General features: G+C 39.7%; 1 protein-coding gene across 1 annotated transcript in view; it reads right to left on the bottom strand.

The window, feature by feature from the left end:
- Positions 1-14,711, bottom strand: part of DGKH (diacylglycerol kinase eta) — a 163,174-nt gene that overhangs the window by 61,047 nt on the left and 87,416 nt on the right. Inside the window, 2 exon segments of the mRNA XM_048932685.1 lie at positions 1,469-1,601; positions 1,918-2,022. Coding sequence (XP_048788642.1) covers positions 1,469-1,601; positions 1,918-2,022 — 238 coding nt within the window.

Below are 14,711 nucleotides of genomic sequence, written 5' to 3'. Positions count from 1 at the left end.
AAATGTAGCAATAGTTTGTAATAACTTATGCAGACAGGTGACAAAGTCCAAATCTGGAAATTTCCTTCAAGTTAACATCAACCCCTTGGAAATAAGAACTATACTTAGAAGCACTAAAACCACACTTTGAAAACATTTAGAAAAATGATGAGCTACGACCATTAATATTGATGATCTTATAAGAATAACTCCCACTAATCAACCTTCTAAAATAGCTATAATATTAACTTACAAAAGGATAAATACATTATGAAGGGAAAGGAGCCTTTCTTTTCCTTTTCCTGATTAAATATAGGTGTACTTGCACATAGAGGCAATACAACTGCATTTTAGCTAAGCATACAATACTTCCATCTGCCAGTATCAGACATGGGAAATACCATACTTGCTTCAAAATTGTCCAAATGACTTACACACAGCAGAAAACATATACCAGAGAAGGTGGATGTAACTATGCTACTTCCAATTTCTATGAAATGGGTCTCTACAGTTCCTTGATAACTGCACCATTAGTTACCTAGAGGTATTTGATAATATTAATGCACATAATCATACACAGACCTTCAGTATCATAACAGCGTTGATAAAAGAAATGCATTTGCAGTATGCTGACATGCATCCAACAATGAAGCCTTGAATGCAGTAATAAGTTACTCCTTTCTGAATAGTTAGCTATTTGTAATTAAGTATTTCATACATAGCAAAAAAAGTGACACTAAAACTTGCCTCTACATTTCGTATACATCATAAAGTCACAATTATGCTTTCTTTTCTCCTGTATTTTAACACTAGCAGACTTACCACAGCTTTTTCAGAGTACTTGCAGCAGGAAATACATAAGCTGTTTCAGGTTTATTACAAATACTTGTTTGCAAAAGATCATTTCTCCAGATCAGCTTAAATCTGAAGTTTTAGTCACACCTCCTGTTTGTTTCTCCTGGATTTGTTTAACCATAACCTGCAAAGGCATTTAACATCCCTACCCCCTCATTGCATGACAGAATTTTCAAAGCAATAAACCTCTCCTCAGTGCAGAGCTAAGCATTAATAATTTTTATAGACGTGGGGCAGAAACTACCATTATGACTTTTTTTTTCCTGAGGAATGCTGATTCTGCACACCAGTAAGACTGTTTTGCTACACATCTGCATTTTTCAAGTGCAAATCAAAGAAATCCTATCTTTCCTTGCAAACCATCCACCCAGGCAAGCACATTTCAAACTGGTAGCTGCAGCAGAAGGAAATATTTTATTGAAATGAGTCAGAAAAAGGCACCTGGAGCACAAAGAGGGTGAGCCATATCATTAGTAGCCACTCTGCCCAAGAGAGAGTCACTCTAGTGAACAGATTTCTCCCTTCGGGCTTTTTGCTAACTCATTATTTTCAGAATCATTATTTGTCTTAAGCTGTCGGTAATTTAGATGTGTACACAGCATTATAAAAGGAGGGAAGAAAGCATTCATTTTACCTTCGCAGGACAGGCCGTGAGAAGTGACTCCAGAGAGGCTCTCTCTGCACACGTTGCAGAAGGTGGGTCGGGCATGGGAGCAGGCGTACCAGTTATGCATCCCTGAGAAATGTTCCACATTAAACTGTGCCGTCTAGTAAAGGAGAAGTTAAGACAAATTTGCAAGTACAGAACACAGCTACGGTGACTGAAATTACCTACCGTTCCACATTACAGGGGACAGTGCAATGTTAGCGATAAGATTTTTCACAGGGATGCTTAGCTCGCTCTACCTCCAAACTTCTAGACAAAAGTATCACAAGAATCCCGTAGCAAGCTCTTAATGTGAAGCTTTATCCTGACACTACATAGACTTTTCACACCAAGAAAGGTGAGCTACTCTAGCTCTGTGTCCTGTTGCTTGATCTGTTCAGCTGGAGCAGGTAGCACCAACAGGGAGCTCAACTTACCTCATAGTGTTCCCGGGACTGTACGGACTTCAGAGAGCTTATCCAGTCCTCCATTTCTTTTCTGTTCTCAGCACACAGTATCAGCCTCCTAAACGGAGTGATTATCTGAAAAAGATTGGCATTCTGGTGATTCCAGATGGCAAAACCCATGACAGAATACAGTACCTAATGCAACATTTTCCATGAGATGATGCAAAAGGAAGACACACCCCAGACCACAAGACGTTCAGCACTTAACAGTAATATTTTCGTTACTACTCTACCAATCACAAAAGAGCTTGTTTTTCCTTCTGCAGTTCCTAAGCTTCTCATCAGGCTTCAATATAGGCTTTTACAACGTCTATTGATCGTGCCTCCTTCTCAGCTCTTTGTGCACTGGTGCTTAAGTACTCAAACAGAAGGCACTGAAACCAATAAAAGAACTGTTCTAGAAATCAGTAATTGATTAAGATTGCAATCCTAGTTCATAACAGTTACAGAAACTGCAAGATCCAGTCAAATTACGGGACACCAAACAAATACATACATACTTAAAAGCCAAAAGCCCGGAAGACTTAAAACAACAACAATAAAAGCTTTCATTGTACTTCCCAATATCAAATATTGACAATAAACTCACACAGTTTTACACATACGAACAGTTAAACCAGAACTTTATATATAAAGTCTAGGAACACATACAAATCTCTATAGAGAGACACAGAGAACAAATGCAAACATCTGAAATCAAATCCTACAATCCTACTGGAGCAGTCGAATAAATTCCTGGAGCAAGTTGATGCTGAAGAGATTTCAGTGGTCTGGCTTTAGATACTAGAATTCTGAAAATGCTCTATCTAGGAGGTTTATTCAAAGCAGAAGCTGTTTCTTCCTTTCCCTCACCAGTAGGAAAATAATTAAAATACCAGCAAGGCATCAGAAACTATCATCAGCAAACTCCCACTGAAATTATTTTCAGCATTGCACAAAAATAGATTAAGCAGTTACTTTCACAGCAAAGAATTTAAAACAAAACAGGTACACGAAATTAGAGGGAAGTTATTTGTAGTTGGCTTTTTTTTTTTTTTTTTTTTTTGTAGGATGTCTGAAAAAATTAAGTGTAATCTCTATCACACCTAAACCCACTGCATAGCACCTACAACCCACACTTGCAGATTACTTAAATAAAACAAAGAAAGGACCACCAAAAAATGCCATCCCTCAGCGCTGCTTGAAATGCTACAGGCTATGGATAATAACATTTGCACAACATTAGCAAGCACTCACCTACATCTGCATTTACTTACCCAGTGTCTGCTGCAAATAGTCTCTAGCCTTGATTTGTTCTATCCACTTCTTCATTAAACTGAGCTGCACTTAACGTATCTCAGAGGCAATGCAACTGAAGTGCAGCAAGCTGCAAGTCACATGGAATAGAGGCAAAACCCTTTGGGTTTGCTTTCTTTTCCTCTTTTTTTTTTTTTTTAAACGTATATACTTCAAATGGAAGGGAATAGTTTCTCCGTTTTCTATTTCGTTCAATCTTGCTTAAGCTTTTTAATAAGGTTTATTAGTAGCTATCTGTGACTCTTCCTAAAGAACAGTTAATGCAAAGAGCAATGCTTCTCTCATTAGTTTGGAGCCAAACAGACGCTTTATTACTTCAAAATGTTTTTCTAGGCCAGGTCATCAAATGAAGCCCAGAAAAGCCATTAAATCATAATATAACCCTGGCTCCAACAACAATCAGCATTCTTCAGGAATTTCCAGGTTTCAGCAGACTCAGAAATCTTATTTGCGCAAATTCAGCCACCAGATTATTTCTTATTATCTAGCATGACATTATACACAGATTAAGCAAGGAAAAAGCCCACCCAAAATGCTGTGTTTCAAATCTGTTCTCATTCCTAGTTCAACCGTGTAACCAGGTGTTGCAGAATGCCATTAAGCAACAACAACTGCATTGATTACCGAAGACTACTGAAAATCTTGATATTTTCAAGTAACATCTATTTATGCTGCTCTTGTCTTTAGCAGTATCAATTGTGGAAATCCCCTAGGTACTCCCTCACTCTCCTCTCCCAAAATCAAGACCTCAGTTCAGTTTCTCACAAAGAATTATCTGCTGCCAGCTGAGATCAGAGCATCACGGAATCATAGAATGGCCTGGACTGGAAGGGACCTCAAGGACCTGGACACAGTACTCCAGATGGGGCCTCACAAGGGCAGAGTAGAGAAAGATAATCACTTCCCTGTCCCTGATGGTTACCCCTACGAAGATAACCTCTGGTAATCCAAAGCATCAGCAGAGGGCTGGTAAATATGACAGAAGACAACAGCACCTGCAGAAACAACTATAAAGGAGTCTGGTGGGCACACAAATGTCCTGGCTACAAAATTATGGCACCAAACATCACTAATTAATGCATACAAACAACAGAAATTCCTACATCCCAAGTTCTTATTAATTATCCACTCTGAGTACTTCAAGATCCAAAGAGTTAAATTATATACTGATGGTCACATGAATGATCAGTGCTACAAAAACAAAGTTGGAAGGTACGTATATGTACGTATATGCATGATGATTAATCTATATATTCTCTTTACATGTTTCTAGCAACAAACTTCAAGAAAGAATATGACACATGAAAGAAGACAAAATGCATTATATGCTAAAATACTGGCAAGATTGGGTGGCAGAGAGAGAGAGAGAAGCCACAATATGCTCTCATTATTTATTAGGTACAAATGTTGCTCTGAAAGTAATGCCTCTTACTTACTTCTTTGGAAACTACAACAAAGAGCTCAAGAACACTTTGATAGAGCAAATTCTCATTTACAAAACAGTTTTTCATCACAGTTACCACCAGAAGCTATGCATTCTCTCCAGCAATGAACAAGAGCCTAAATGCCGTGCTCGTAACAATCTGCACCAGTGGAGATGACCACTGTTGCTGTTGCCACTGCTGAAATGCACCACCCACCACCTCACTCTGCTCACATCCACTGTTCAGTTTCCATAAATGTTGACTGAGGGTCGATAAATGTCAGTGTGTGTCATGTTTTTTTCACATGGAGGAATTCATAGACACTACCTTTGTTTCATACGTACTTCCACATCAGACACCATTCTGTCAGACTGCCCCTCTGCTGCCATCTGTCACACAGCAACAGAATGGAACAAGATACTGGTGGGAAGGTTCAGCTTCTATTACCATACCACCAACATCTGCCTCTGTTGTCATGGGCCAATAATAAAACAGGAGGCATTACGTTCAGAGCAGCTCTCATAATTTACGTAGTATGAGAACTCAAGGAACTAAGGAAATGATTATCAAGCAAAAAGTGGTCATTGGGTTTTTTTTGTAACTCGTCGCTAAGACTTGGAAAGTATTTCCAAAGGCTGTGTAAGAGATTGAGGTATTAATGTCTAAAAAGGTATCTAACAATTTCATTAAGAACAGATGTGTCATGTACTGTAAAACACAACATCTCCAGTCCTTCAACTTAGGAAGTCTATAAAGTCCAAAAATTACTAAGTGTTATGAAGTTATGAAAGAGGAAGAATTACTGTATATGTCCTGCTTCTTTCCTTTCATGAACAACTGCTACTGCTGTTATAGCACTCTGATTCAGTAGTTTTATGTGCTTTACAATGACTCAGTATCTTACTTGTCCTAAACTCAGAATGATTTCATAGATCATCTTACTTGCATTTATACAGAAGACATTCTTATAAATGCTCATGGAACACTATGATAAATTAACCTCAGTAGGATGTTTGGAGTGCATTTATTCCACAGAATTAAAGACAGTTAAACCTGCATGCAGGCATAATCAAAATTAAAATGGTTATAATTGTTTTTAAAGTTAATTTGTGACCATGTAAACTTGGTAATCTCATTTTATTGCATGCAGCCGTATTCATACTTGTTATCTTGTATCCTTTCTTCTATTACATATACCACTTTTTTCATGATTAATATTCACTGCCCCAAATATTATTATTTATAGATCATTCCTATAATATTTTTAATATTTTATATATATATATATTATATAATCAGAGAAAAGAAGAATTTGTATAATACAATGGCAAAGGAAGTACCACAGAAACCACTGGAAGATCACAGGAGGAACAAAATAATAAAAAACAAATTCTTAAATCTTGGGGGAAGTACAGTGCTAATGGTTCACATGCTGACAAAGCAGCAGACAAATCAAGAAGAATGAAGACAGACAAAAGGCTTTAAAATAAGCAGATTTAATTTAGAAGATTAAGTTGCTTTGAAAATTTTCACCCTTGTCAGGTAGCCAGGAAGAAGTCATTCCTGGTTTGGGGAGAGAAAATTACCAAAGCCAGATTCTTCAGTATATCGTAAAGTAATGAAATTGAAGTAGTGGGAATAAAAAACACGTTTAATGCAGAAGGTATAGGGAAAGAAAGAGGGTGTACAGTCTGAAAAGCCAAAGGGAAACAATACAAATCCCAAAATATCAGAAGGAATAAAGAATGTCTGTATAGAAAGAAAAATGGCCCACTGTTGTGACAACATTACTGTTCTGTTCAGAAAAATAAGGGTTTTTTTCACTGGGAATAAAGGGCAGATGAAGAGGACATTTCTCAGACTGTAACCATACAGGACTTGCCATAAATTCGGATTTTCTGACATAATGAAACAAAGATAATTTGGATTCTAAAAAAAGCATGCATGCTCATACATATATATACACAACTAGAAATTGTATTGATGAAAATGACAAGTTTTGCACCACTACTGCAACTTTTACTTCAAAGACCACTTATAGGGAAAAAGCTCAACACTCAAAAAGAAATAAAGTTACCATTAAATTCACTGCAGATTTGAAATAACTTTTTGCTCTCAAGAGGGATAACTTCACCAATAACACTCTTATATGCCTTCAACCCCATGGGCTTATATTTGGGGAATGACTGTTTATGAGGGTGGACAGTGATAGGACAAGGGGGAATGGTTTTAAACTGAGACAGGGGAGGTTTAGGTTAGATATTAGGAGAAAGTTTTTCACCCAGAGGGTGGTGATGCACTGGAACAGGTTGCCCAAGGAGGTTGTGGATGCCCCATCCCTGGAGGCATTCAAGGCCAGGCTGGATGTGGCTCTGGGCAGCCTGGTCTGGTGATTGGCGACCCTGCACATAGCAGGGGATTGAAATTAGATGATCTTTAAGGTCCCTTTCTATGATTATATTCCAGGCCATTCTATGATTCTATGATTTAAGACCTGCAAAATGAAATCATATAGAACCAGAGTTCAGACAGAGCACATTTCCAAAACTTTAAAATTTTTCATATCAGCAGTATTTCAGAATACACAGGTCCCACAGTCTGGCGGCTACAGTTGCAGGTGCTTTTATATGAAAGTCCTATACACTACAAAGAGCGGGCTAATTTAGGCAGGCAACACAGCTTTGAATTCATTACTGCCACACAGAACAAAGAGACTGCTATAAACATCTCCCTTGCACATGCACGAGTTAAGATACTTAATTTCTCTTCCAAACAATAACTCTTCATCTTACCATCAAGTCAAAGAAAGATCAGTCAAATATAAATTAACGTAAGGGTGTTCTAAGTAAGTATTCTTAGAATAAGGACTACAGTACTTACTGATAGATACATCAATTAATACTGATATGGAGCACTGTCTGGAATACTTCTATGTTTTCAAAAAGAAAACAGGAGTGCCATATTACAAAACCACTGCTGTCAACAGCGCAGTAAAACGGCAACTCTTGTGGATCTTCTGGAAATCACCTCCTCTGCTTCCCTTCTCATTATAACTATATTTTTAAAAAACAAGTCCTTACATTTTATTTGTGCATGTGTGAATGTCCCTGAAGTCACAAATTCACCTTTAAAAAGTGCATTAATTATTTGGGAAAACTAGTATTTCACAAGTGCTGAACAACACTGTAATCTGCTATCCAAAAACCAAGCCAAAACAGCAATTCAAAGAAAATGCACACATTACATTTCCTAATCAAGAAAATAATGGTCCGCATCTCGGCAGCAATTGCAAAGTACCCTCCTTCCTGCAACATGATATTTGCATTACAGCACCTTGTGCTGCTCTGAACTATTATCAAGCATTAGACTAATAGCACTTTCTATAACAGGTCTTGAATGGGCTTGGTAATGTAGAAACATCACTTAGAACAAGAAGCAGGTGGGGGAATAGTTTTGCTCTTCTTCGAACAGATATAATAAAAATATATTTCTGGAACTAATGAAGAGAAGGCAATTTAACCAAGAGGGCACACCCACACCTTTCCACTCAAGGACAGCACCTAATGCCTGAACATAAGAGAATGATTGCTTTGTGACTTCTCTGTCCTACAAACTGTTGGGGAGTGAGTTCTGGGAAATACCACTGTGTCAGGACAATGATTCCTTCCTGCTCACTGTCTGCCCCTCCATTTCTCCTGTGAGGAGCTGACCTTGTTTAGCTTGGAGAAGAGAAGGCTCCAGGGAGACCTCATTGTGACCTTCCAGTACTTGAAGGGAGCAGATAAACAGGAGGGGGTATGACTGTTTGTGAGGATGCATAGTGATAGGATGAGGGGGAATGGTTTTAAATTAAGACAGGGGAGGTTTAGGTTAGATATTAGGAGGAAGCTTTTCATACAGAGGGTGGTGATGCACTGGAACAGGTTGCCCAAGGAGGTTGTGGATGCCCCATATCACAGAATCACAGGAATCACAGAATGGCCAGGGTTGGAAGGAACCTCAAGTATTATGAGTCTCCAACCCCCCTGCCACATGCAGGGCCACCAGCCTCCCCATTTAATACTAGACCAGGCTGCCCAGAGTCCCATCCAATCTGGCCTTGAACACCTCCAGGGATGAACGGGGCATCCACAACCTCTCTAGGCAGCCTGTTCCAGCACCTCACCACTCTCTCTAAAGAATTGCCCCCTGACATCCAACCTAAATCTCCCTTCCCTCAACTTAAAACCATTTCCCCTTGTTCTGCAGTTGTTAACCCTTTCAAAGAGTTGATTTCCCTCCTATCTGTAGGGTCCCTTTCGGTATTGAAATGCTGCAGTGAGGTCACCCCACAGCCTTCTTTTCTCCAGGCTGAACAAGCCCAGCTTTCTCATCCTGTCTTCATAGGTGAGGTGCTCCAGTCCCCTGATCATCTTCGTTCTCTATCCCTGGAGGCATTCAAGGCCAGGCTGGATGTGGCTCTGGGCAGCCTGCTCTGGTGGTTGGCGACCCTGCACACAGCAGGGGGGTTGAAACTAGATGATCATTGTGGTCCTTTTCAACCCAGGCCATTCTATGATTCTATGATTATGATTTCCCTGTCCTCATAGAAATAAGGACCATGTCACATTCACATGGGCCTTGTAGGATGAATAAATGCGTCTCTGTCTTAGGTGCTAGGGGTAGGCTGCTAGGGTTATTGATGCATGTCAATCTACAACAGCTTGTCTGCAAACATCCCAATGATAACAGTTGGGCAGCTTTCTGCCCAACTTTCAATTCCTTTGGGTTAAGGATACTAAATTAATGATACAGTGCTACATACCAAATGTGTAGAAGGTACTTCACAGCGAATTGTCAGTATTATTTTATGAGATGAGCCAAGCCAGGCAAAAGTACAAATTACCAAACAGAAAGAGCTGAGCATTTAAAAGCAAGGTGAGTAATGAATGGCTATTATATTTGCTTAAGTACAATACAGAACTTGTAATCAGCTCAATTATCTGTCTATTCCACTAAAAAAAGTTGCTTCCCTCTTTTTGCTGGTCTTCTCCTATTTTAATTGTTCCCAATCTCACAAGTAATGAAACAATGTGTGGTTTCAGACCCCACAGTCAGAAATCCTAGGAGGGGAAAGAAAAGATGCCATGCAGCATCTCCCACACCATAACCAAAAGGCAGGAAAAACACGGATAGCCTCACCAGCTTCATTTTGCAGAATAATCTAGCCCAAGTAATTTAGGTGGCTTTGCTTGACCACATCCCCAGCAAAAATGAATAGGAGCACATCCCCCCGCAAAAAAAAACCATCCAGGCAGGTGAAGGAGAAGCAGGTGACAAAGACTAGCAAATATGCATTCACCAAAAGGAAGTCATGCTTGACAAACCTGACAACCTTCTATGATGAAATGATTGTCTTGGTGGATGAGGAGAAAGATGATTTGGTATTTCTCCAACTTGACCTCAGTAAGGCTTTAGGCACTATCCCATAAGCTGCTCGTATGGAAGTTGATGAAGTTAGGATTGTAAGTATGGGCTGGATAAACACACAGTGAAGCTGACTGTAAACAGGATGAATGTCTCTGTCTGTGTCGCAGAGTTTAGCTAGAGGCCAATAACTAGCAATGCACCACAGGGGGTAAGTACTGGGTTCTGTCCTGTTTAACATCTTAATTAATGATCTAGATGATAGAGCATAGTATACCCTCAGCAAGTTTGTAGATGACAGAAAACTGAGAGTAGTGGCCAATGCACCAGAAGGCTGACATCCAGAGGGACTGTGACAAATGACAGAAATGGACTGATGGGGAACCACACAGACTAGGAGTGCAAAAACCTGCATCTGAGGTTAAATAACTTTCGGCATCAGTATATGTTGGGGACTGCCCAGCTGGAAAACAGCTTTGCAGAAAAGAACCATGATTCAGCAACATGCCCTTACAGCAAAGCATCCAGCACAATGCTGGGCTGCATTAGGTAGAGTATCACCAGGAGGTCAAAAGAGATGATCCTTCCTCTCTACTCCCAGTACAAGAGAGACTTGAACATGCTGGAAGGAGTCCAACAGAGGACCATGGAGATGATGAAGGGCCTGGAGCACCTCTCCTGCAAGAGAGGCCAAGAGAGCTGGAGCTGCTCAGCTGGAGAAGAAGAGACTCAGAGGAATCTCATCAATGTCCATCAAGACCTGAAGGAAGGTGCTAAGATGACAGAGCCAGGCTTTGTTCAGTGGTGCCCAGTATCAGGATATGAGACAATGGGCACAAACTGGAGCAGAGAAGGATCCATCCAAACATCAGCAAACTGTGTTTTTGACTAGAATTGACAAGAATTGGCACAGGTTGCCCAGAGATGTTGTGTAGTTTCCCTTCTTGGAGACATTAAAAAGCCATCTGGATACAGTCCTCAACAGTCAGCTCTGCAAGGCTCTGCTGAAGAAAGGGGGTTGGACCAGATGGCCTTCAGAGCTCTCTTCCAAGCTCAGCCATTCAGTGATTCTGTGAAAACAGAATCCAGGTATATCAAGAACTCCAGCTGCAACATAGAACAATAAAGCTGTAGACTGGGAACCACTCTATATAATCCAAGGTCTGCACATTTCTTTAAATTTCATATATAAAGTTTTGATTTGTATGTCAGCATGCTGTGCTCTTAGTGCCTGCTTCACAAGCTCATTACACAACAGCAGATGAGACGGCTTCAGTGCTTAAAGGAAAACACTGAGTTATGCATTCAATGGCATTAGGTGCAAAGTTACATAAAATAGAAGAGCAGCTATTTTCTTCTTCTGTAATACCAGATTCCTGTTTAAACATAATCCAGCTGTTTAAAGTTAAGGATATTTGCTCAGGAGAAGCAGGAAATTTATTCAGTTTACACCAACAGCACTGTTTATGAAACTGTTTTGTATACAGGAACTGCACCAAAGGATAATTTTTAAGGTTTCTTCAGGTGTTTTACTTAATTCTAAAGCAAAGAGAGAAAGATAAAACAGAACAGTGAAGCGCAAAACTGCAGGAAGAATGAAAGCTGGCAATCCTCTTTTGCTAATTCCTGGAGCACTGCTTGCTCTCCAGACACACCCGTTACACTGGTGTCACACTATGAGTTCAGAGAAGGAAATAAAAGGAATCTTCAGTTTATTTGGTCATTTTGTTGTGTTTCAAAAACAATAATAGTAATAATGACAATAAAACTCTTAGAAAACTAAAGGAAGAAAATGAAACTTGCATTTCCCTGACCTACTTAAGAAAAACTTCTGCTTAAAATCAAAATTGTGGAAAACCAGCTCCAGGTAAACACAACCAGAACCAAAATATACAACACAGACCACAATGTTCACATTTTAATGACCCCATTTTTTCTCTTCTGAAAATTGTTCAGCTTTATTGTAATAGTTCAACCCCAAGTGATTTATCTATGGATTTTAGCTTCATAGCTGAAATGCTTTATTGCTTTTTCATAATGAAATATAAAGCTTCAACGTTTCCAGACACTCCAGGGAAAGGGAGACAGTGCATCATTCACAAATAAGGAGTTTAAAACTTGAAAGTCACACCCAAAGCTTTCCAAAGAGCTCTCAGCTTCATTACTTCTTGTCACTGTCAGAGGCTGGGAGAAAATTAGCAAATGCTAAGTGGAGGAAAGAATCTAAGTGCATTGCAACTGCACACTAATTGCTTTTGTCTCTCCTTTTTTTTTTTTCCTACAGCATAATTAATTTGCTATATCAGTATTTGTTTTGTTTCTAAGCTGCCTGAATACAGAAAAAAAAAAATGGACTAGAAAATTGAACAAAATGGAATAAAAAGCACTTTCCCTCTGTTTCTGTGGTTTGAATATTGCTTAGGCTGGGAGCATCAAAAAGCCTTCTGTCATTTAGAGGCTAATCAGTATCTATACAGAACAGCAGATAGCTCACAACTGGGGAAAAGCTGAATCCACCCAAATAGCAGTCCACTCAAGGCTGAGTCACATGGGGAAGGCCAACAGCACAGGAACCTGAACTGTTTCCAGCCGTTCTGCCCGTCCCTGAGATATCAAGAGGATCTGAGATATTTAGGGATGTTACTGCAGGACTTCTGTTTACCTTGCTCTAAACTGCAAATGGGGCACAATAGGCGAATGTCTGCATGTGCCATCCATGTCTTGAAGCCGTGCTGTGCACTTTCCCTTCTGATGACACCAAGTGCAGCATTTAAAATGCAGTGTTGCTGGGAGGGGGATTCAGCTTAAGCAAAAGCACTTTAAGTAAAGGCACCTTCAAAAGTGTTTGAGCTCCCATCACCAGTGTGTGCTGTTAAGACGTTGTAACTGAACTTGAACTCAAAGGAAACGTAAGTTTGCCCAAACCCAGGAAACTGTTATGCAACTATTACTATTTATTTTAAATTATTATGCAACTGACATGGGAGGATACAATGAGGATGAAGCCAGGCTCTTTTCAATGGTTCCCAGCATTAGGAAAAGCACTGACACAGGCTGCCCAGAAGTATGGCATCTCCTCCTTGGGGATCTCCCAGAGCCACCTGGACATGGTCCTGGGCTGCTCTGGGTGCCCCTGCTGGGGCAGGGGATGGAACAGAGGAACCCAGAGAGCCCTGCCAGCCTCATCCGTGCTGGGGTTCTGAGTTGAGGCAGTCCAAGGAGTATTCATACAAGACTGAATTTACTAAGGTTAACGTGTAAACTATTTGAAATCTGTGGTTTAGGTAAGTTTATCAAGAAGCAGAAACATGTTTCAAACACAGATTCATTCTTACCAAACACGTTTTTCACAAAGAAATAAAATTTCAGATAGATGTACTCCAGAGTATTCCTACAGAGAGAAGTTCAAAGGTTAACCATCTAGCTAAGAACAAGGCAGCAATACAGAATTGATTCAATTCTTCACATCTTAAAAGCACTGAGAGCAGTAACCTTAAATCTCATTACTATGGAAACTCTCCAGCCAGATCCAGAAAAGGAAGCAAACTGACAATGACAGCAACTGAGGGAAGTCAACCGGAAGGACAACATGTCCCATCACTGGAAGTGTCCAAAGTCATGTTGGATGCAATTTTAATCGAATTGATCTATTGAAAGATGTCTCTGCCCACATCAGGGGAGCTGGACTGGATAATCTTTAAAGGCTGCTTACAATATGAACCACTTCATGATTCGAGTTGTGAGTTGATTTCACTTAACTACACAAAAATAACAACTACAATAACAACAACAACAACAAAAGAAAAGAAAAAGAGAAGCAGTAGAAAGAACAGAAAAGGTCAACACACCCTTTAGGTCATTGGACAGAAGAAAAAGCCTAAAAAAGTTACTGAGGTATAATACTGTCTGAAAGAGGCTTGAGGCTATTATCAAAGAAACAATCTAATGTTCATTGAGACTGAGCTGCAGCAAATTGAGTTTTGTAAGCAATAAGGACAGCATCAGAGACATAACTCCACTGTCATCCATAAGCACTTCTGCACTTTATAAATAAATAAAGCTTCCAACCCAAACTATTCTAAGATTCTATGATTCCATGACCCTAAACCTTGGGCTAATCACTTGCAACGATCTCCAACAATAAAATCAAAATGGTGCTATGTTATCCAAATAGGAAAAGAAACAAGGATAATTATGCCCAACTCGGAGACTTTCTCTGTTTATCTCTTATTTCTCTGTTATTCAAAAAGACAGAAATCTACCGTGCCCAAACCTAGAGACAAGGTGAAAGGTTTGAAACTCCTTTGAGAAAATGCTCTTCGCATTTCCCCTTGATACAACTTAGGGAAAGTTAAGCCTTTCTCCTGTTCCCCAAAGAGTTCCCTGAAGCTTCCCATCTCTGAAAAAAAGCCTCATTTGGAACTCAGTATGGGTGATAAGACAGGAAGCAAAACCTGTCCAAGTCTCTAAGAAATTTTCACACCATCTACTCAACATATTGCAAAGGTCTGGCAACACATTGTTTTAAAAGCCCATAGTTAATATTAAAATTTAATTTTCTAAAATCAATTAGAAGCAGCTAATCTCGACAATGGGCACAGAGCTGACTGATGACAGAAGAAGCAGCACTGAAATAAA

The sequence above is a fragment of the Lagopus muta genome, chromosome 1 (genome assembly GCF_023343835.1).
Source record: "Lagopus muta isolate bLagMut1 chromosome 1, bLagMut1 primary, whole genome shotgun sequence".
NCBI classification, from domain to species: Eukaryota; Metazoa; Chordata; class Aves; order Galliformes; family Phasianidae; genus Lagopus; species Lagopus muta.
This window is presented reverse-complemented; position numbering and strand designations above follow the sequence as displayed.